Here is a 23,194-nt window from a genome sequence, read left to right on the forward strand (position 1 = left end):
AGCAGCCTTTCTTGGTGATGGCCTTGTGCAGTGCTGTTGATCTGAATTAATGAGCATGTTTTTGTTTCAATAATTACACGGAGATCTGCAAACAAGAAAGGAACTGTATATTCCCCTGCTAATTGGTGTTCCTTCTTTTACAGTTCACAGCAACCCTATGGATATGCCTGGGAGGGAGCAGAATGAGGACAGAGACAGTGGTATAGCGAGATCTGGTAATGTCAGTTCTGTGTATTAACCCTATAGACTCTGAAAATATTAAGTACTATCGACTAGGTAGTCATCTATCTTGTTACTGAGACATCTAGACGTCATCAAATAGCTTTCCTGAAATGTGACCATTGTTTTTTGTTATATGTAAGCATTAATGTGTACATAATATGTATGGACAAATACCTTAGGCATCCAGGGTATTCCATTAGGAACGTCACAGAGCTAATCTGAACAGCAGTGCAGTTTATTAAAGCATACTGCAAATAAACAAGCCAAATTAAATATTGAAATGAGATTGCAGTATTTTTATACACCACTTGTTATGTCTTTACCAAATTGAGGAGGATAGTAATGCTAAGAGATGAGTTTGCCTTCACAGTACCTCTCCCTGCCCTCATTCAGGATAATGGGCACTGAGGGTGGAAAGGCCTTTAAAAGATGTGATTAATGTTACTCCTGTCTACAAAGAATTTATTTCCCAATGCTGGGGGTTGATGAGCAAGGTGCAGCCTGTATGTTGCTTATCATATAAAACTGCAGGACTGTCCCACCCTTGTAGTGCTTGTATAGCTTGTTAATGTTGTTATAAACTGGTTATTTTTAGATAAGAAGCATTGATAAGCAAAAGAGAAGGCTCTTGATGAGCAACGCCAGTTTATATTCAGGGTCATAGTTGAGTTGCTGGTATTATTTTCCAAATATTCTTTCTACTGGAGAGATTTTTATTTACTGCTCTTATTCTTGCAGCATCTCTTAGCAGTCTGCTTATCACTCCGTTTCCATCTCCGGGCTCTTCATTTAACAAAAGCTGTGCTAGCAGCTACCAGCGGCGGTGGCGTCGCAGTCAGACTACCAGCTTGGAGAATGGGGTCTTCCCTCGATGGTGAGCTGGGCGTGATACTGCTGGTTGCTTCCCATAATTTTCCACCATTGTCAGCTTGATTCTGCTCTTGCATATATACACCTGTTCTTGCTGTTGCTTTCTGTGGCCTTACAAAGGTGTAAGTCAGGCTGCAGTTCAGTACCTGACCTTTTCAGTATCCATTTTCTTCATGCCAGTCATTGTTTTGCACTAATGGGAAAACCTTTAGCAAAACATAAACCTGTAGGCTGTACTTTTGAGGATGAGAAGCCCTAAAATCCTACTCAAATTCTTGGCAGAGGTAAGAGAGAACTAGGATGCCATATTCTAATCCCACAAATGCTTTGAACCTGGTTCCAAATTTTGTGATTGCAGGATTAATTAATGATTGCTTTTAAAGAATTGCAAAATGGGTGTTATTGAAGGGTGTTATTGCTTTGACAACACGTGCAAACAAATGGTGTTCATTGGAGTTAAATGTTCTAGAATTTAATTGCACAGGAAACCAAGGTACAACTTTAAACAGTGGATTACATTAACTTTCTATTTTTTCCATGCTTCAAGGTCCATGGATGAAAGCTTTAACTTGTCAGATGACAGCTCTGGTCCTAGCCCAGGAATTGTTAGGAAGAAAAAGATAGCAATTGGAGTTATTTTTTCACTCTCAAGAGATGAAGATGAGAACAACAAATTTAATGAATTCTTCTTCTCACATTTTCCACTTTTTGAGAGTCACATGAACAAACTGAAGAGTGCAATAGAACAGGTAAACACAGTCTCTCTTGATTCTTGCACTTGTGTTGCTATACGTTCCCCCTCAGCCCTTTCAGATTTAATTTCTGACTCTTGTTACTGGTTTACAAAAGAGGGATCAATTTGCTGCCTGCTATTGGAACTGCACCAGGAGGGAACTTTGCTCCACAACATCTTTGATGTTTCTTATTGCTAGCAAAAGCAAAGCACGGGGTGAGGACAGAACATGTTGCATTGTGCTACAGGGATTGCTGAAAGCTACAACAGTCATTAGGCTGTGTTGGCTCCCAGCAAGCCCAGGATCAGCCATGGGGGAAAGGTGCTTTTAAGGCCACCTTTACCTCCCTGCTTCAGCTGTATCTGAGCATTGTGGATTACAGGATAAGAGCCTATCTCTAGGATATTCCAGAGTAAATAAATATCAGCTTCTCACTTTCCCTATGCTTTTTTTTTCCTTTTTGTTTTAAGCCCCTGATTCTGATGTGTAGGAAACTTTCAAACGTGTGGTTAGATTTGCTTCAAATCTTTCTTCTAGGAAATACTTAGTGGTTACTTCACCACTGCAATAAAAACTTTGACCTCTTTTATGCCTCGAATGATGAAAAGCACTGAAGAATCAGAGGCTGCAAATGCATGTGCCTCACCTATCTTCCCTCAGATATGAAAGTTGGCACTTGTACCATCATTTTATCACTTAAGAAAAAATTATTTGCATGACTGGTTCCATGAAAGATAAAGTCAAGCACATGACTTTGTTTTCCATTTTCTGTGCTTCTATAACTATGTCTGGTGTTACTTATCTGTTTAATGATTGTTTTCAAGGCTATGAAAATGAGTCGTAGATCAGCTGATGCCAGTCAGCGGAGTTTGGCATATAACAGAATTGTTGATGCCCTTAATGAATTCAGGTGAGCAGTTTGTCTTGTATCTTTTGCGTCTGTTTCTTCAAAAGCACTGAAGTGGTTTAGAACGACCTCCTCCTTAGTGCAGGATTTTTTAGCCCTTAGAGTTCTTATCTGAAAAGGAAAATGTTCTTGACACCTTCTAGAAAAGTACGATGTCCAATGTCTTCTGTTAAAGTTAAGTGCCATAAATGTATTGGCGATAGCAAGCCATTCTATTCTGTTTGTGGTTTTAGATTTTGTCAAGTGCTTGTGTCCGTAAGGGCTGAGCATGAGCAGGGCACAAGTGACCAAGATTTCGTGTGCATTAGGTGGTAATGAAGCTCCCAGCAACCTCTTAAACTGAGACCCAGTGAGAGGGCTATAACTGCAAGCCCACGTTAGGGAAATCCTCCTCTAGTTGATATTTTCTTGATGTATGAACAAAACAAGACCTTTACCCCGCTCTAAGTTTTGCTCTAAATGAGTTTCAGATAACCAGCTACTAAGAAGGAGGACTATCATCTTCACACAGCAAAATGCACTACTGTAATCGCTTGCTATCAGTACCTGCAGAGAGTCTCTGTTCAGCAGTTAATATACAAAGTAATGCAGATAAGCACATCCCTGGCATTTAACTGTGTGTTCTTTCCATAGTTTAAGTAATGGGGAGGGAAATAAAATGAAATCCGTCTGTTTCAAGTGATTCATCTCCTCTCAGATGGGAGTGGCAGCGTGCCTCCTTTTACAACCAGCATCGAGCTACTTCTTAAAGACATGACACAAGACAAGCCTCTGATGCTTTACAAAGAAAATTGCCATCAGGATGCATTTTACTTAACGTTCTCACTCATTTTTCTGTAGTGCTGCATGCTACCTGGATGCCATGAAATAGGTGGTGTTGCAGGAGGAAGGCACAGTGTTTTTTTTTCTTATTTTTAGAACCTCCCCCCAGGGAAGTGTGGAGGGAGGGCACAGGATGTGTTCGGCAGGGACAGGAGGCAAGGCAGAGAGCACGTGGGCCCGCAGCAAGAACGGGATGGGATGAGCTGTGCCAAGAACCAGAGCAGAGGGAGCTCGAGACTTTTTGAGAGCCGCAGACTCTGCCCAGGGGGCCTGGGACGGGTTAAGCAACTCTGAGCAGCCACGGGCGTCTCTGCTCCCCCTCCCGGTTCTCTTCTTCCTCTCCTCCCCCTTCTCACCCCGAGCAATTTCTTTGCATTCCCATCCCCTGATAACACCATCTGCCCAGCTGTTTTCCCAAAACTTCCCCCAGATCATCCCCCCCCCCCCCCAGATACATTCGGTGGACTTTGTCCCTTCTTTTCCTTCCCAGCTAAGCGCTCTCGGGGTGGTGGAGGGGGCATTGTGTCCAGAGTCAAAAGCAGGAAAAATGAGTCTGAAAACACCGTGCTGGCTTTTTCCTCCTCGAAGGGAGGTTCACGGGGCTGTGCCCTGCAGGGCAGGGAGGTAATGTCCCGTGTGCTGTCCCATCCATCCCGTCCAGGGCCCAGGGTCGGCTGTCTCGTCTCGCCGAGCGTTGTAGGATGCGGTCCCGCGCATGACCCGGCCGTTGCGTAACCCGCGCTGGGAGCACGTGTGTAACTGCCACTTGGTGCAGAGGTTTCCATGGCTATACAAATATTACTCTTTAATAGCGTAGCGAGGTAAATTAAACCCGGTTTAATTTTGTATAAATGGATTTCCCGGGGCAGCGGACTTGGGCGATTCTGTTTTTTGACGGAGCGCGCTGGGAGGCGGGCAGGCAGCCGGTGCCCCCGGCTGGTCCCGCAGGCTGGCACGGCCCCGAGCCCTCCTCGCCGAGAGGAAAGCCTTCTCGTACCGATAGGAAAGCCTTCCTGTACCGTGCAGGAGCCTTTCAAAGCAAAGCAATATGCCTATAGTAAGAAAAAAAGGCGTATTTAAATACCAGAGGCTGGATGCAAAGTTGTTTTGGCACGGGTTCAGCAAACCCATTTAGGCCACTATTATCTCTTTAGGCGTCTGCGTTCCCACTGAAGTCACGGGGAAGTCAGGAGCCCGAGTCCTTTGGTGAACCTGAGACTTGTGTTGATTTCTACCCTCTTAAGCAAATTCCGCTGGAGGGAAGAAGGGTGCTGACTGCAGTGGGTTGGTGTTTCTAAAACATAATCCTGTGCTGCTTTAACTCCTTGCAGGTGTTCTGGTTTTTTTTTTTTTCCCCTTTGGAAGGAGAACTTTTTTTTTTTGAAAATGGAATTTCAAAGGAAAAAGGAAAACACAGCTGCTTTCCCTGAAAGGCCTAGGCTGCTTCCACAAATCGATGCTATCGCCACGTTTGCCATCAGCGCGGTGCCCGGCCCCAGGCCCACCCTTGCGCCATGAGTCGTTTTGCGACACTTTTCACTTTGTAAAGCAGCGATGGATTTAGCTAGTAACACTTGACTTAAAGGCTTAAAACTCTTTGGATGTCAGATGTGCAGACACATGACTGATGAAATAAATATTGCAGCTCCCCTGGTCCCTGAGCCCAGTGCCACACTCCGATAACACTGCGCGTGCAGCAGGCTCATACCTGCGTGGCAGAGACGCAGACTGGCAAGGAAGCCCTGAACGCAGGCCTAGGGAAACACCTTTCTCCACTTTCTGGCAGCCACGTTTGATCTTATTTTATGCCAGTAATTTTTAAGCAGCTTATGGTGCTGCGAACAGTGGTGGGTTTTGCTGGGCAGCGCTGGCAGCAGAGCCCTTAGGGGTAGCCCCGTTCCTGTGCTCCATGTTGGCTTCATTTTTGAGAGGGGAAAAAAAAAGGGGGAGAAAATCGAGGGCAGGAGGGTAGCGAGCAAATTCACAGCCGGTCTATGTTATAAACCACCGTTGTGTTTTCGCTTTGGAAGCAATACCCAAAGCGATGCTTGGCTTTGTCACGACGTCGCAAGCGGTAGGTAGCAGAGCAGCTCTCAGCACCGTGCCGGGGGCAGCAGCGCTGTGCTGGTGGGGACGGGGAGCTGCAGAGAGCCACCGGCCACCGCATCCACCGGCTCCTGCCTCGTGGGTCCTACAGCACCGGCAGGGCCGTCCCGCACCAGCGGGCGCAGCAGGAAGCCGAGCGGCAGCAGCTGACCCGCGCCTGGCAGCAGGGCTGGGCTGGGCTGGGCTGTGCCGCTCGCCTCCCAGCCATCTGCACCCGCAGGGCATGTGAAACCCCAGGGGGCTACCGGGAGGAGGTTCTTTAGGTCTTGTTTTCATTCGGCCGGTTGGTGCTGAGCTGCGAGGTGTGCTAGGTGTAGCGGTGCTTCCTGAGGAGCCCCCCGGCCCCTGCGCGCCACCAGCCCTCGCTCCTGCCCGTGCTGGGTTCAGCCTCCCTGAAGCATGTCCAAATTTCAACCGTTTGTAATGCGCTGCAGCCCCCACGAGAGCAGGGTCTCCTGTGTGCACGGGGACGGGGGGTGCTGGAGCACGGCTGGGGGAGGGAGCTGCTGCTGCAGATGGTCAGGGGGGGTCGGCTTCAGTTTTAATTGCTAGCGGGTTTTAATCTGGTTAGCGTCCCTGCAGTGTGGCTTTTTATTTTATTTGTTTTTTTGGTATTTTTCTGTTTTGTTTGTTGTTTGTTGGTTTTTTTTTTGCTTTTTTTTTTTTTAACAGCTGAAGGAGAGCGTTTCCCTGCGTGCTCGCGGAGCTGGAAGGCATTAATCCTTGCCCTTGGTGTGTGCCGAGGCTGCTCGGCAGCGAGGGTTCCCTGCGCTGCAGTCACATGCCTGCTGGCCGCCCGCCAGTGCAATCTGATCTCGCGCTGAGGAAACACTATCAGCTGCAGATGCAGCCAGGGTTACCAGAATAGTAAATAACGAATCACAAGACCCGGTCTATCTTTTCAACGAAAACAAATATTTTAATATGTTGGGTTTAGTTTAGAAGTAGTTTCTTTTTTTCCAAACAGCGGAGCTGCCTGCTGCAAGAGGCTCGGCGCGGTTAGTTTGCATAGGAAGCAGAAACGAGCTTTATTTTAGGTTGAGTTGTTTCATTTATCTTCAGCTTCTCTGGTCAGCTGCGTCTGCAGTGTACATTTTGATACTTGTCTGGGGCTTTGAAACTCGTCCAGCTCCGAAATTCCCAGTCTTGGGGTTTCTCCCTTTATTAGGGCCTCCTTACCCTCCGCTCCAGTTAGTGGGCTGTGAACAGAAAGCTTTCTCTCGGTAATCCCATCTCCAGCCCCAGCTCTCTGCTATCAAGGCGCTGCGTTCACAGCCCGAGCCCGGTGCTGAGCCGGGTGCTGGGGGGCTGCTGGATGCGACCCTGGCCTCGGCTTCCCCCTCCCCAGCCAGCCCAGGGGGTTCCCTGCCTCTCCTCCTGCTCCAGTGGGAAGCTGTCAGAAAATCCGGCTTCTAAGGAAGACCGGGCTGATTTTGACTGTTGTCAGCATGTAGAGTGGGTGCTGTTTTTAATGAAAAATGCTAAAAAAAAAAAAAAAAAAAGGCAGAGAAGGGCCCAGTCTCTCTCTCCCCGAGCAGGCAGGGGCCGCCTGCCCTCCTCGCGCTGTCCCGTCCTGCCGCAGCCTCGGTGCGCGGGGCTCTGCTTCCTGCAGGCTTTCACTTTAAGCGCTCAGCCACCGAAGGTTTGGCAGCTGCTGCTCGAGAGTGTTTGCCTGCCTGCCGTGCACAGCCATTGCTTCGGTTCTGGAAGTGTCTGTAAGTTTTAGGCCAGCATGTCCAGAGAGGATCTGTATAAATCAGGGGTGTTCCTAGACATAAACCCATGTCCTGTAAAGCAAAAGTCTCTCCTCCAGAAAAAGCAGTACATGAGGTGGGCAGAAACCTGAATCGATCAGCCATTTCCTTTGGTGGATTTTTTTTTTTTTTGAGGCTTATATTTTTAGTGTGATGAAAACCTAGCTCCGCGTAGTGTCGTAATGCAGGCATTGTGCTTAGAGCAAAACCATAATTTGGTTTAGATCAGGAGTTTAGCAGTAATCTGAGGGGGTTTAACCTGGTATTTCGCTGCAAAACCAGAGTTTTAATCATACATTTACTGTTTTCTCTGAAGTCAAAAAGGATGTGGGTAGGTGCATAATCCCTGAAGCCGTGGGGTAACTGATTCTGATGCATTTGAAGTTAAAGCAGAGACCTGGGCCCCTTCCCTGCAAAGCCACGTGTCGGTAGGTTTGGCGTGGAGAGGCACCGGTTGTTAAAGCAGGGGGGAAGTTTTTATAAAGCATTTGTAAGGCATTTTTATAAAGCAGATGCACATAAATTCGCACTAGTCACCAATCAGCTATGGAGGAGTTCTGTGTTTTGAATGAAACGTAGTGAAAGCAGGGAAGCAACCACAACAAGCAGTCATTCATCTCCGTCCATTCAGAGCAGGGCAGCCGCTGACTTTTGTCAGTGCCCACCGCTGTGCTCGAGGTGGGCCCGGTCAGATGCACCACGTACCTGGGAGGTGTCGCTCTCCCAGGGGGAAAGAGCGTGAATTTGTTGAGTATGAATTGTCTGAGTAGGGATCTCTGCCTGTCACTGTTTGGTTTAATTCCAGATTTATTTATTTCTTCCTAGAACGACCATTTGCAACCTCTACACTATGCCGCGGATCGGGGAGCCCGTCTGGCTTACTATGATGTCGGGGACACCGGAGAAGAACCAGCTGTGCCATCGCTTCATGAAGGAATTCACTTTCTTGATGGAAAACGCTGCTAAAAACCAGTATGGTGGATTTTAGTTTTTACATGTATATGTGTTTACGCCTTTTTTTTTTTTAACAATTTTTAGATCAATTTTTAAATCTTGGTAGTAAGTGAGAAAGAATCAAAAGGCCATCCATAAATGCATTAGTTTTTAAACAGAAATATAGTAAGCAAGTACCTCCATTAAATGCCTCCTTCCATAATCCTCTAAATCCGGGTAAAGGCTAAACATTTGAAACGCGTCCATAGGAAGCGCGTGATGGGTGTGTATGTCTGGAAGGGGATGAACATACCTTGGGAAATGCATTCATCTACCTTTCAAAATCGGTTATCATATGATGAGCAAGGTTAGACATTCAGTAAGAGAGAGCCACGTGTGTAATGCTGTCTGACCGCAAATTGCTATTAAACCCGACTTCTGTAAAATGTCCCTAAAGAAATAGTTTGCTTCGTTAGCATTCACCTTTCTGCCCTCTGGACAAAGCCCTGAGCAGTTGTTAAAAACTGAGAAGGAGAACGCTCTTGGTAAACTCAGCAGAATCTGATAAATTTACTCTTTTGTCAACAGTTCATCCTCTTTCCCCAGGGCATGAATAGGGGAAGTTTAAGTGTTTGGCTGTACTGAAAATCCTAAAACGAGCACAAACATGTGGAGCTCAGTGGGGATGAGCAGAGAGCCCAGCTGTTAGCTCAGGGGAACGTGCTGTGGTGCGGTGGGGAAGGCGCAGCTGCAGGGGAGGTGGCACCCGCTGCTCCTCACAGCCTTCAGCTTTGCCACCCAGGGTAATGCTGTCATCTTTTCCCTCCCCCAGACTGGGAGGTCATAGTCAGTGGGCAGTGTGTGCACTTTCTCCTGCCTCAGTGCGAGGGAGAAACCGTAGGGGTTTATGAGGGGCTCAAATGTGCCTTCCTAAAACAAGTTCCCGCTGCACTGGAAGCTTTTCCCCGGGATTAGCCTCTTTCAGTCCCTGTCACTCTGAGCCCTGTGCTTCTTATTTACATTTAAATGGTCATTTGTTTGGGTTTGTTTGGTTTATTTTCAATATAGCGAGATTTACACTGATGGAAGCCAGAGGAAAATCAAGCCCTGTACCGTTTGCAATCTGGTTTTAAGTCTGCTTTCCTCTTCTGGCTGTCTCTGCTCAGGAAACAGGGCTAAATTTAAGCCGTAGGGATTGTGATAGTTGTCAAATATTCAAACAGCATTATTTTGAGGCTTAGTGTCTGTTTTCCTCCCTGGGCACTGGAGCTGCTGCAGCGGCCGCCAGCACCATCTGTCGGTGCGCAGGAGGATCTTGGGCTGAGCTGCCACACGCTCGTCCTGCAGGGAAGGGGGACTGGGAGGGAAAGGCTGTCCTGTCCTCCTTGGCAGCAGAAACTGTGCTCTATTGCTACAGTAAATCACATAATCAACACTTTTCTGAAAGCTTTTTTGCCTAGCTGGTGAAAACTGATTTGCCTGTGTAAGGACAGAGCCTTTCAGGCTGAGCTCTTTCTTTTACTGATGGTATTAGGGAACCTGGGGGGTGGTGGTTCTGAAAAGGAGCAGCCATACATGCTTAAATTGCATCACAGTTTTATAGAACAACACAGTACCTAGCTACTTTACAGATATGACAGCAAATATCATAGCCTTCCTCCTCATTTAATAGTCCCAGACCTTAAGGATGTGGGATCTGCACCTTGGAGCGCTCGTGTCACAGCGGCCACAGAGTGCCACCGTCTTCCTACAGTGAACAACAGAAGTCGGTTTTGAGGTGTTTTACAACACAGAGCTTTCAAAATAGGAAGTCTCATAATTATTGCCAAAGAGAGGAACTGGGTTGCCACAAGTTTAAAATGTTTCATTTTACTTTAGATGTCTGTTCTAAAAAAGAGCTCTGCAGGTGTGGAGAGGACCAAAAGTAAGTCCTCTGCCTTTGTTAGGCTGTTTCTGCCATCCATGACCCATGCAGACCATGGAAGTGCTGTCAGTTTAACATGTTTAACCTGGGAAACATGCTGTTCAACATCTTACTTTCAGGTTTTTACCAGCCTTACTGACTGCGGTCCTGACTAACCACCTGGCCTGGGTCCCTACGGTCATGCCGAACGGCCAGCCGCCTATACGAATCTTCCTGGAAAAGCATTCTTCCCAGAGCGTGGACATGCTGGCCAAAACTCACCCGTACAACCCGCTGTGGGCACAGCTCGGTACGTGGCAAACACCTCTAAACCGTGTAACAGCGCTGTGTAAATGGGTCCGAGCGGGGTGATTTTTATGGATGCTTGTTTCTTTTCCCCCAACACGTTAAAACTTTTTTGTTTCCTACTCAAAACAAAAGTATGTATTTCAGGCTCAAAGGTATTCACTGTATTTTTTTATACATGCTGTATGTTTTTGCAATATCAATTGTAAAATGGCACCCAAAAAGTAAAGCCCTCTTTAGTCATCTATGACAGGTCTCTTAAGGTCACCTGCCCTGGTGATGATGAAGGATTCTGGTCCTTCTCTTGTCCTCTCTCCATAAAGAAACCACGTTTTGGTATTTTGGGATGCTGCTATTAATAAGCCTGATTCTAGAAAGAATAAATCGAAGAAATTCATCTTTTGAGGAGAAGTGGCCATACTGTCAGTACAACAGGCAGAGGTGAACCTGGAGCCCAGTCTTCCAAGCTGTCAAAAAACCCGTATGACCCATTGGAGGGCTCAAGGGGAAGGAAAAGAAGAAGGCTTCAGCTATGCAGCTGCCACTGACACTTTTTGCCTTCGTTCTTGGCATAGGTTTGTGTCTACTGACAGCTTTCTTTTGGTAGGGAAAAGTTCAGCCCAGTTTCCAGACTATCCAGGGTAATTCGGAGCAGATGCCTCCTCTCTTCCCTAGCTATATAAGGAACCTGGGAGACCAGCCTCCAGAGCCAGGCACTGAAGTTAGGTGGTGCAAATACTCCCTAATAGATGAGATCAGATGTCTCCCTACCAGCGTGTCATCTTACATACGATACCAGCAGCTTCATTAGAATTCTCTATATTAAAACCAAAATACTGGCGTAGCTGTCCTCTTCTGATTCAGTATTTTTCTGCTGTGGGCTTGGCCTTTGAAAGATGGACAACAGTTGTCCGTTAGAGGAATCATTTGTTTTAAAGATGCAAAACATTTGTCTGTTTTATTTCCTGTTCTAGGTGACTTGTATGGGGCTATTGGATCACCTGTGAGATTAGCAAAAACAGTTGTGGTTGGCAAAAGGCATGACCTGGTACAGAGATTGCTTTACTTCCTCACTTACTTCATCAGATGCTCAGAACTTCAAGAGACACATCTTCTAGAAAATGGGGAAGATGAAGCCATAGTCATGCCTGGAACTGTTATAACTACCACGCTGGAGAAAGGGGAAGTAGAAGAATCCGAGTATGTGCTTGTCACCATGCACAAGAACAGGGGCAACTTGCTACCGAGGGAGTCTGAAGAAATGAGAACTCCCAACTGTAGCTGTAAATATTGCAAATGTCCGATTTCCCTTGCACAAAACATAGAAGGTGTTTCACAGCAAGAGAGAGAAGACACGCAGAACACTCCTAAGGTAGAGCTGGAAACGTCTTCAGACGAGAGCAGAACTATTGTTCCTGATGATTGCCAGGAAGATGCTGTTGATGTTAAGCCATCGAGAACCTGCCTGGACACTAACCTGGAGAGCGTGGCGTGCGCAGGGGCGGCTTCACCAGAAAAATGTGTATCGACAGAATCTGGTTTAGAGCCAACAGCAAATGTGTGGAGGGATGAAGACCCGCTGGAATCGGGCAACCAGGCAGTCAGTGCAACAAGGTCACCCGGTATAGCTGTGGAAAAGAAGCCTCCAGATAAGCTCTTCTGCGATACGTTTCCTTGCGGTGCTGCTGAAGCTCAGACAAAGGTGACTTTCCTCATCGGAGACTCCATGTCACCTGATTCAGACATCGAGCTCAGAAGTCAGGCAGTAGTGGAACAAATTGCGAGGCATCACAGCCCGCCAGCAGCGGAGGAAGGAGTGTCTGCTGATCAGAACTGTGAAGCTAAACAAACGGGTGAGGACCAAAATAGAGACTGTGGGACAACTGAACCCTTTCCTCAAGTTGCTAGCGAGCATCAGAGCTGGAATCCAAACCCATACAACGCTGAGAGCATGAGTCTGTTTGATGAATATTTTACTGATGACAGTTCAATTGAAACCCGGACTATTGATGATATTCCAGGGCAAGCAGCTACGGACCTTCTTGCTCACAGCAGTAGTTTAGAGTTTTCTAAAAACCTGTGTACAAAGACTAGCAAACCACCTAGCGAATTTTGTAAATTTATGGACTCCGTTCAACAGGAGACATACAAAATCTGCTTTGCTGAGCAGGACCAAAGAGAGAAAATCTCTATTCGTGTCCCCCATGGGGACAGAGAAAACACAGAGAAAAAGGTCGCCCCGGGAATTGATTGGGACATTCCAAGAAATGAGAGTTCAGATAGTGCCCTGGGTGACAGTGAAAGCGAGGATGCTGGTCATGATCTAACCAGACCAAGCAGTAACTATTACGGAGGAGAGCAAGAAGATTGGGCAGAAGAATATGAGATTCCTTTTCCCGGGTAAGTACTATTCAGCAGAAATAGAGACCAAAACAGATGCAGCCTCTTATGTCACATGTTGGGAGGAATGCAGGCTAACTTGGCATCAGTGGTTGGAAAAGTGTCTCTTGAGCTTGCTGGTTGTAAAAGAATATGGAGAGATCAGTGGTCTGGAAAAAAATATTAATCGTGCATTGTGATCTTGGCTCGTATCCTTTTCTTCCACAATGGCTGACTGCAAAAGCTGACTTTAAAATGTTTCTTTTTAAAAATTGCTTGAATGGAAGTTAAAATAGATATGATAAATGTGCGAATGCAGCCTCTTTGAAAGCTGAATTTGGTATATACGATTGTACATCTCCTTGATATGCCTTTCTTGCAGGTCAAAATTAGTTGAAGTGAACTCTGTCCAGCCCAGTATTGCCAATTTTGGAAGATCCTTACTGGGTGGCTACTGTTCGTCGTATGTCCCTGACTTCGTTTTGCAAGGAATAGGAAGTGATGAAAAGCTGAGACACTGTTTGGTGTCAGATTTGTCTCATGCTGTGCAGGTAATTAGGCTATATTTGGTAAATGTGTTTGTCGCAGTAGGAAAGGTAAATGTTTTCAAACCCACAGATCTGCAGGAAGGGGAAACGCTTACTGGCACAGCTCTCTTCAGGTGTCTCCACTCCCAGATCACCATTTTTTTTTCTCGTTTCTCAATTAATGTATTTGAGAAACATTGTTATTTCCCTGCAAATCTGGAGCACAAAACCTTAAATTCATGCTGAAGAAGCCACCCGAGAGGCCTGTGGCCTTGGGAAGATGGATCTCTGTGCTGAGCCTTAGGGAAATTGGAGTCTTGCAGACATTGCAGCCCGCTGACAGCCGAGTGCCCACGGGATGCAATGCTGCTGAGCAAGATTAAACACGGAGGCTGCTGTGCGGCCCTTCCCAGGCACGGAGTCGTGCTGCAGTGGTTGTGCTGGACTCCCTGTGCCCCCCCAGGACATCCCCCTTCTGTGCACGTCTGGCCACCGTGCTGCTGCTGCTCGTGGGGCACGACGTGTTCCCGCGGTGAGGCCACCAGCAGCGCTCGGTCCTGCAGGGACACCAGCTCCTTTCGCACTTGTCACAGCTTCTGAGGGTGCTGGCTTTGTGGGGAGAGGGGAGACCGATATCAAACGGGAGTCCTGGGGGGGCTTGCTGAGCCAACAAGCCGCACTGGGGCTCCATGTGCTCCGTTCTTGAAACCTCCCTGGCTCCTCCTCTGAAGAGGAGGCGAAACGTGCTGGAAGGAGGCGAGCTGAGCGCAGGCTTAGCTGGGTGCTCCCTCTGCTGGCCCTCCTGTGGCAGCAAACCAGTGCCAAGTGGGAAGAGAGCTGACCCCGTGAACACTGCCGTGTTCAAAAGCAAGTTGGGTTTCGGGTGCTTTCAGTTTTAGGGGTTTAAAATACAAACAATATACTTGAAAATATGCTTTAAACATGTGCTCATTTTTACCTATATTCAGTCAGAACTCTATATCAAATACCCAAAGATAAAATTATCAGCCAGTGCCACACTCACAAGCTTGGAATAAAATGTTTGATAAGGACTATCCTTCCAAGACCGTGCCTGGCTTACAATAAAGCTCTGTTTTTAATGGATGGAGCACAATTTTTAGCACGTTACCGTGCTTTAGGTGAGGCGGGGTCTGGGATGCTGCCCCTGCTGTCCAGGGTAGCGATGCTTTGTGAAGAAGCCAGTGTCAGTTGCTGTTCTCAGAGGTCTGCTATTCTTTTTTTGTTTCTAGCATCCTGTTCTGGATGAGCCGATTGCGGAAGCCGTCTGCATTATTGCAGACACGGACAAATGGACGGTGCAAGTGGCCAGTAGCCAGAGACGGATGATCGATAACAAGCTGGGAAAAGAAGTGTTAGTCTCCAGTCTCGTCTCTAACCTGCTTCATTCCACTCTTCAGCTTTACAAGCATAATTTGTCTCCAAACTTTGTAAGTATGAATGAAAATCGAGGGGGTGATGTTCTTAAAGCATCCTTTCACTTCAGAGGTTAAAGATGTTGTAAGGTTCTGCTCAGTTTACTTGTGCATAGCCACAATTTCAGTAGCCAGCCCATCCCCTGATGTAGCTGCCTGAGCTGTCTATTTAAACCCTGCCCTGTATTCAAGACAGCTGTCTCATTAATTCTGATTTAGAAAGCAATCAAAAACTTCTGCTCAAAAGTGGGAGTCTTGCCAGTAAAGAAAGATCTGCTAATGTGTTACTAATTATTCACCTAGACACGGGCAAAGAAAAGGCAGTAGATGTGTGGAGTCTGGGGTGTTCTGCTTGGAGGCTGTGTGCGGTTTGACCACGGCGCTGTGCTGTCCCTGACACGTCTTTCTTTGCTTTCTAGTGTGTTATGCACCTGGAAGATCGGCTGCAGGAGCTCTATTTCAAGAGCAAGATGCTGTCTGAATATCTCAAGGGCCAGATGAGAGTTCACGTCAAAGAGCTGGGTGTTGTGCTGGGGTACGATCACTAACTTCCTGGTGCCAAATCCTCCGCCTGGGTTTGTTCTAAGCACAGAAAAATGGATTCCTAAATGGGACTGGAACCGTGGTGTGGCATAAATCACCCATGGCTGCAGGCTTCTCCTTAGCCATTGCTTGATCCCGAGGACCCCCCAGCCTCTCTCTCTTCCCTCCGGGCAGGAAGCTGGGCTCAGCACTCCAGAGCTTATCGGGCTCGTTCCTTAGTTGGTCAGTGAGCACTGAGCAACGTGGGGCACCCGAGTCCTCCAGGCTGACTTTCCCTGCATGGCAGAAAACACCCTCCGTGTCATGTAAGGCACATAATATGTCTCCGTGGGCGTGGGGCACAGGCAGAGGAGCTATTTACAGGGTGTTTATAGGAAAGCTCTGAATATCTCTGTGCAGGAGAACAGGGTGAGCAGCGAGGCACACGGAGCTGGAGATGGGGAGCAGCTGCAGCGCCGTGCCAGGGCTCCCTGGTAGCGGCAGGAGTTGAGCCTGGCCCTCTGCTCCCGTGCTTTGTTCCCCAGCTGCTGCCGCCCTTACTTGGAGGGCAGGAGGGGATGTGCTGGTTCTCCTCCCTCCATCTGCCATCTCACCTCTTTGTTGCCCCTGTGAGAAACGAGCAGGTAGGAGCGCGGCGCAGGCCTGTCACCTGTCAGTCTGAGCAGGCACGTCTGGAGTGGATGCTAAAACCACCCGGTGGCTGGAGTTCATAACCCAGCTGGCAGTACCGCATTAGGAGAGAAGCACGATTGGCTTGAATTCTACTTGGGGAATGTCCTGCCACTCAGAGCTGTGCACGCTCACAGCCCAAGTACAAACACTCGGGCTTGAGCGGGCAACAGAGTTCCTAATGCACTTGTTCAGCCCAGCTGTGTTTTGGGTCAGATTAAACGTGACTCTTTTGCTTCCTTTCAGGATTGAATCCAGCGACCTCCCTTTACTGGCAGCTGTAGCAAGCACTCACTCTCCGTATGTTGCCCAGATACTGCTCTGAAATGCCAGAGGGCACAGACGTTTACCTTTTCCCCCTGGAAACAAAGTGGAAGACAACTTGTTCTGGATCCTTTCTCTTTGCAGCAGCTGAAACAGCCTGCTCGCTGAGCTGCACCATCTCCATATATGACTGCACATCGTGCAAACACTTGGAGACTGTTCCTCTCCCACTTGGTCTTTTGTAAAAAAAAAAAAAAAAAAAAAATGGATAAAGAAAGGAAAAAAGGAAAATGAGTAAGCCCAAGAGTTCAACCACGGAAAAGTGAAGATCTTAGCGAAAGCTGAAGATCTGCATTTTTTTTTATCAGTTTCCGCCACAATGGCTAACTGTAATTTATACTGGGGAACGCAAGGAAGAACTGCTTTGAGAAATATTTGATGCTATTGCCAATTATAAACTTAACAAGAGAAGGCAGCAGCTGTCTTCAGACTGGCTTATATCAGTTAGGATCGTGTTCAGATCTGTAATTCTCAAGCTACAATGATTTGTAAACAACTTCTACTTTTTCACCTAGTAGGCAAGTTCTGGATACTTCCCAGAGGAAGAACAAGGGTTGGAGGGGGACTGTTTTGTTTTGTAAAAAGCTTATTAATGAATGACACTCAGCTCCAGAATTTATTTATGATCTTTCTCCTGAGGAGAGGGAATAGTGGGGGGGACAGGGAGGAGGCAGGGAGAGGCCAACGGGCAAGCTAAAGGTGGAGATTCTCTTTCTTGGCTGGATGTCGTAACCAGTATTAAATGTTTATAATGTTTAAATGTTGCTTTATATTAAGTGATGCTTTTTTTGACAACATAATCAAAATGTTAGGGGAAAAAAAAAAAAAAGAACATTGGCTGAAGTTTCCCCATGGGGCCCCCAGGATGACATGACTATTACCTCTAACTTTTTTATGGTCTGTAATGTTCTTGCAACATCATATTATTTTTACAGCAGTCAGCCAGCTATTGAAATAATGAGCTAGAAGTAATTGTACCAAAGCATTGGGGAAAAAATGAACAGACTCTTACCCTTAATTGCTCAGGTAACTAATTGATATATTTTTTAAAACCATTCTACAAAAAATGAACATTGATTACACCATAGAGTAGTAATACCAAAATTATTTTTGGACAAAGTATACCCTCGATGCAGATGGCTCTAATCCCTTTTCTACTCGCTCGTGTAATTACCAGCAGGAAATGTTGTTTATTTTATTCTCAGCATTTCTCCTTTACTCAGCCATCACCGTTTTGTCATTGTATATACAATAGTTGTAAGAATAGCTGATGGAACCAATCTGGTGTAAGTAATGTAAATATCCAGTGGTAGGTGGATTATGTTTTCAAAGGCTCTACTACCTCAGTTTAACTGGACACTTCATTATGGGCTTTTCTTTGCTTATTTGTCCTAGCAGCCAATTCATGTTGCTGATGTTTGGTTCTGTTTCCATTGATTACGTTCAGTATATTGGGCTTCATGGATTATCCACAGAAGTAGGAGATACATGGTCACTTGGTCACTAAGCTGCATAAATGATTCTACAAATATGTCATTCTGTAATCATATTTTCAATAGCATAGCGCGCCTTCTATTGTTGTTTGCAGAGTTATTTTAAATACAATCTATTTTAACCATTTTATAAACTTGAAAACAATAGGAGAGATCCCTGCCCCACTGCTCTCAATGACAAAACTCTCCTTCCTTCCTTTGCTGGGGCCAGATTGCACCCAGGGTGGTTTTTCAGTGATATTTAAAATCTGTAACTTCAGACTCTGTTCCAGGAAAGACCTACATGGGCAAACCCGCACCAATTTCCACGCAGGACAGAGTCGACGTTAGCGAGCAAACCCAACTTTAATACAGGCAGTGTCATCTGAAACTCTTTTGTATATAAAATCTAATACTGACTGCTGCAGGGAAGAAACTTGTGTTTATTGTGTGATCTAAGGAAATGTTTCTCCCCTATTCTTTAAGCGTCCTCTCTTCGCCACACAATTGTTTTACATCTGGCTTTTGGAATGAGCACAAAATGCAGGGGCCCAGTTGTGTAAACACATTTTTAAGGAAATACAGGATTGCGCTCAGAATCCGAATTTTTAACTCTTTGCTCTGACACATGGCGTTAGCGCATGGATGCGCTGCTGCTGCTGCCTGCGGTGCGTTCTCGGACGTGTTCAACCTGAGCGCGTGGTTTGGGAGCTCCACGCCATCGTCGTGGCACCTCGCAGTTGTGCTTACAGCGCGTTGGGACAGGACACACCATGCTCTCCATTTAACCTTCAGTAGGCAAATCGCGGGTAGCACTTTGAAGCGGATTTGACTCTGGAGCACGAGAAGCCCTTGCACAGCTTGAGATTAGCGTTAACGTGAGAAGGAGAAGGGAGTTGGTGGTCAGTGGCATCCTTCTGTGCTGCCTTCTGCCCGACACAAGCCATTAACATCGGCGTAAGGATTTGTTTTATCACTCCAAGGCAAAGAGGCCACGGATGCGGCTTCCTCGCCGCGTGCCCAGGGGTGCCGGCTCCCCGCGGCCCCGCGCGGCGCTCCCGGCAGTGTTTTTTTATTGCCATTGTGGTGAAAACACGAACGAAGCTGTCGTGTGCCGGGGAGGTTTTCTGGAAGTGAACTTCTAGGGTACGTGAACAACGTGGTACGTGTGTCGATTTGGTAAATAATACAAAAAGGGATCTTTTACAGGACTGTAGCGTTGGCTTTTAAAAAGTATATCACGGTTGTTTATGTGAATAGACGACTAATGCGTTTGGTTTCTTTTGTTCCACTATTATCAATCTCCATTAACATGTCTTAATTTTCTGGCTGAAAACTAAGTACTAGGCACGCAAATTGGCAAACGTTTTTTGTTTCAATTGGCAAACACTGGGCTGCTAAGAACAAAAAATATTTCAAAGAAAGGATTTTACAAAACCTTGCCTCTGTTTTCCCTATGAGATATTATAGATGTTTTATGACAATTTTTTTGCTTTCTCTAAATTATTTAGATGGTGGTACTTGTAAAATGCTGGGTAAAATGTACATACTTGTTCTCTCTTCTGTTTTTGTATATATTTCCCAAGATGTGCACTTGTATTATAATAACCATTCCCAATTTTAGGGGAAATTTGTGCAATAAATACAGTATGTCAATTTATTTCTGGAACGTTCTGTGTATTTTTTTAATACTTGCAGTAAGAGCGTGCTGGTGACACTAAAAGCTCTAACCATCTCAGGCTTGACATCTGCGCGCCTCTTACCACACGTCCCTTTCTGGGTCTGCTTCGTGGTGCTGCAGCCGTTTTCTTCGGGGTCTCTCAAGGAACTGGTCATTTCGGATGGAGGTTTGTGCTCGCTGTCCCTTCGGTTGTGAATGGCAGTGGTGCAAAAAGGGGCAATCAGACAGGAAGGTGATCCTCAGCGTCTTGGCTGGTGCTGGAAGAGATGTGTGCATAAAGCAGCGCTCCTCTCTCTGGGCTGTACATCGTTCCGAAATTTGCCTGCGAAGCGGATTGTCCCGCTAGCAGGGTGTTTGTAATTACTTCCCTACAAGAGAAGAGAATTTTTGCACGGAGAATTTTGTGTTACCAGAGCAGATGATCATGAGGTGTCCTCCTGACAGGGGATGCGCGAGGTTAGAGGGGATCATGCGTCTCCACGTGGGTGTTTGGCCAGAGATTATGTTAGCAGTAAATTCAGCAATAGAATCACTGCAGCATCCAGAAAATGCTGATGGTAATGCCCAGAACTGATTTCCCTCTTATATCCCCAGCCAGACAGGGATACAGCACTCGCTAGCCACTAGCTTTTCACGTATTACTCCTTTTCTGGAATTCCCTTGATTTTCCTGATACAAAGGAGAAGTTAACTAACTGCTGCCTAGCCAAAAGCCGGCGTGCAAGTGCCGCAGCACCTTTCATCCCCTGTGCGATTCCCCGCGACTCCGCAGAGGAGCAGGTGGCTTTGTCCTGTGCGGCGTAGGGTGGTGTAACAGCGGCACTGCTCCGGGGGTGCAGGGTGGGAGGCAGCTCTGCACGAGCTGCGGTCTGCACGAGCACAGCGCTCGTCCTGAACCCTTCTTGTGCTCTCTCTGCGAATGTGATGCTCAAAGTTGAGCTTTTACCATTACAAACAGTGGCCTTGTAACCGGAGTTAAATGCAAACACACACCCTGGGGATGCGCGTGTCTTTCCGAGGCTGTGTGCTGAAAGTAACGCCTCTGTTTATGCTCTGCAGTGTGCACATTCTGTTCCAGCCATCCCCTGACTTTTTTCATGTGGTACAATAACAGCTACAGGCTTCGTACACCAGCTGCGTATTCTTCTTGTCTTGCCTGTGTACAACAAAATCATCTTTGCTATTGCTACAGGCAATTCGAACTGCATCACTGCTTGGATTTGGGAAGTGTCGCTAGCTCGCTGGAGATGCTGTTTTCCCGGAATCGCTGCTTTTCAGCTTTGACAAAGAACCACGAGTTCAGATCCTGGTAGGATCTCTGCAGGCTTTTAGAACAGCAGCTGATTCCCCAGCAACGTGGGCTCTGCTCGGAGACCTCTGCTGGCACAGAAGGTGCCGGGCGAACGCCCCGACCCTGTTGATGCCCCTGGAGATCGGCGCTCGGTGCCGAAGCTGGCGGCGCGAGCCCCTGCCCCTGGCACGCAGGCGGTGCCACCACGGAGCCTCCCGAGGGGCTGCGGATGCCCCTGGGACGTGGGCCGGGAGCAGCAGTGAGGGACGGCGTGTTGGGGAGGTGCTGCGGCTCTCCTTGCCCTGGCAGGCCTCAAGGCACCGCGGCTGGGCAGCATTTTCTGCCATGGCACCGTCTGCTGACCGTCCTGCATGGCCGGGTGCATCCCACGGGCTGCGTTAATGCCCCTGGAAAGGAGCAGCTCCCGGGGAGCCTTCGGCCTCATGCCACCCCCTTGGGTCTGGCACGGGTCCTCTGCTCTCTTGCAGCCCATCTCCGCCTTGGAAGCTTAGTAGCACAAGGACCCGTGTCACGCCCCTTTCTTTGTTTATTTTCATTACCAAAAATATTTGTACAGCAGCGGAGTTGTACTTTAAACCTCCGTCCGTTCCAGCTGTTTGTTCCCAGCTGGAGCTGAAGACATCTGCTCGGCGGGGCGGGCGCCACCGCGCACATTTCGGCTCCAGCTGCGCTCCGGGGCAGCCGGCCTCGGCAGGGCACGGGGCGCTCCCAGCACCCGTAACTACTGCACACCAGAAAAACGTCCAGAAACGAGACCATGTCAGCACGGAGCTCCTCCTGTGCCTGGAGACGTTACCGGTGAGGTGCACGTGGCCTGAAGAGCTCCACAAGCCCTTTGCAGGCCGGCTCCTGGCTCGCCTCGGCCCGTTACCAGCCGAGCGCCCACGGGATCAGGGGCAGCCACCAGCACAGCCCTCCCACTCTGGCCGCACCAGCAGGGCCCTGCTCGGTGCTGGGGGCTTTGTTTCCAGGCTTCACCCATCCCGCACTTTCCAAAGCGCTGAGAGAGGGGAACTTTCCCCAGCCGTCCGCCTTTGGCTGCTCTTGTTCGGTTTCCAACCGCCGTAACCAGAAGCTTGCTTCAGCTGGGGCTCGTTTCGCTCCTCAACTCCCCAGCGCGAGCTTTGGTGCCGAGCAGCCCCCGCGCGGGCAGCGCCGTGCTACAGAGGTGCTTGTGAAGGGTGAGCTGGGGAAGAGGGTGCAAACAGGGCTGTGAGCTCGATTTTTTTCCTGCCAGAGCCACTTCTCACTTTGGAGAGTTTAGATTCATTCGAAAAGAATAGACGCGGTAATTCTTCTATAATTACTTCAAAATCACAGCCATGGGCAATTACGTTTTTCAATAGCTTATTGAGTGCACTGAATCCTAAGAAATTAAGCACCAAATTTTCAAGGAGTAGATTTATTAATAGCAGCTGTAACTAGAAATCCTGCCTAATTTTGATCGCTACCAAAAGAGCAGAAAGAACAAGGGCTCCTGTTTGCATGCATTACCAGGAAGCCTGATAAAACTGGAGGGAGATATTCTCGGCGAACAAGATAATTACAGCTGTGCTGCTTGTGCTGCAATAATTAATGATCCTGCACTTTATTCCACAGGCTTGTTTTTCTTGTGCAGCTCAAACAGTTTAATAAAGGTCTTGATCTCTGTCGTTTCACATGACATTGTTCTGATGCTGGTGAGGCTGCAAAAGCCATCAGCCTGCGGGCAAATTTATTTTTCAAAATAGGGTTTAAATCTGCAAACCATTTCTTAAATTATAGGTTAGTATAAACCAGGCTCTTCCCATGGAAACAGAGTTTTTTAAGAACTAAGGCTTGAAGTGATCTGGTATTAAAATCTGAGACCCCTATCCTCAGCTCGAGAGATCTGCCCTGCATCTGGCCGACTGCATCCCTTCGCAGCCGTGAATTCCCATTCCCATTTTTGTGGGGGGGGGGTGGGGGTGGAAACAATCCTTAACCCAAACACAGCTTTTCAAAGACATCGTAGCGGGCTGTCACATCCCCGCCTGTGTTTTCCCAGGCTTGCTCGCTGGGAAACTGCTGACCCTGCTGCGCGCGGCTTCCTGGGGCAGGTTGCCCCCCGCCCCGCCGAGGAGCCGCGGCTTTTGGCAGCGCTCCTGGGAGCCCGCACGTACACGGGAGAAGGCCCTGGGCTTGTAACCACGCTCAGCTGGGGCAGTCGGAGGGGAAACGTCCTCCGTCAGCGGTGTCTGCCCTCCGCCTTCACCGCCGGCAGGCAGAGCACGGGAGCTCGTTAGGCATCTCTAATTAATTTGTGACTCGGCTGTTTCC

At 47.7% G+C, this 23,194-nt stretch overlaps 1 protein-coding gene across 5 annotated transcripts in view; it reads left to right on the plus strand.

The window, feature by feature from the left end:
- FNIP1 (folliculin interacting protein 1) overlaps nt 1–19,573 on the plus strand; it is a 73,459-nt gene extending 53,886 nt beyond the window's left edge. For all 5 annotated transcript variants that reach the window (XM_083799234.1, XM_083799235.1, XM_083799232.1 and 2 more), the window contains 11 exons: nt 144–215; nt 961–1,096; nt 1,640–1,841; nt 2,651–2,736; nt 8,241–8,387; nt 10,392–10,561; nt 11,532–12,957; nt 13,319–13,487; nt 14,714–14,911; nt 15,316–15,431; nt 16,355–19,573. In XM_083799234.1, the coding sequence (XP_083655360.1) occupies nt 144–215; nt 961–1,096; nt 1,640–1,841; nt 2,651–2,736; nt 8,241–8,387; nt 10,392–10,561; nt 11,532–12,957; nt 13,319–13,487; nt 14,714–14,911; nt 15,316–15,431; nt 16,355–16,433 (2,801 nt within the window). In that variant the 3' untranslated portion in view covers nt 16,434–19,573. The remainder of the gene's footprint in view (nt 1–143; nt 216–960; nt 1,097–1,639; nt 1,842–2,650; nt 2,737–8,240; nt 8,388–10,391; nt 10,562–11,531; nt 12,958–13,318; nt 13,488–14,713; nt 14,912–15,315; nt 15,432–16,354) is intronic.
- Nucleotides 19,574–23,194: the final 3,621 nt, after the last annotated feature.

The sequence above is a fragment of the Anser anser genome, assembly GCF_964211835.1.
Source record: "Anser anser genome assembly, chromosome: 14".
NCBI classification, from domain to species: Eukaryota; Metazoa; Chordata; class Aves; order Anseriformes; family Anatidae; genus Anser; species Anser anser.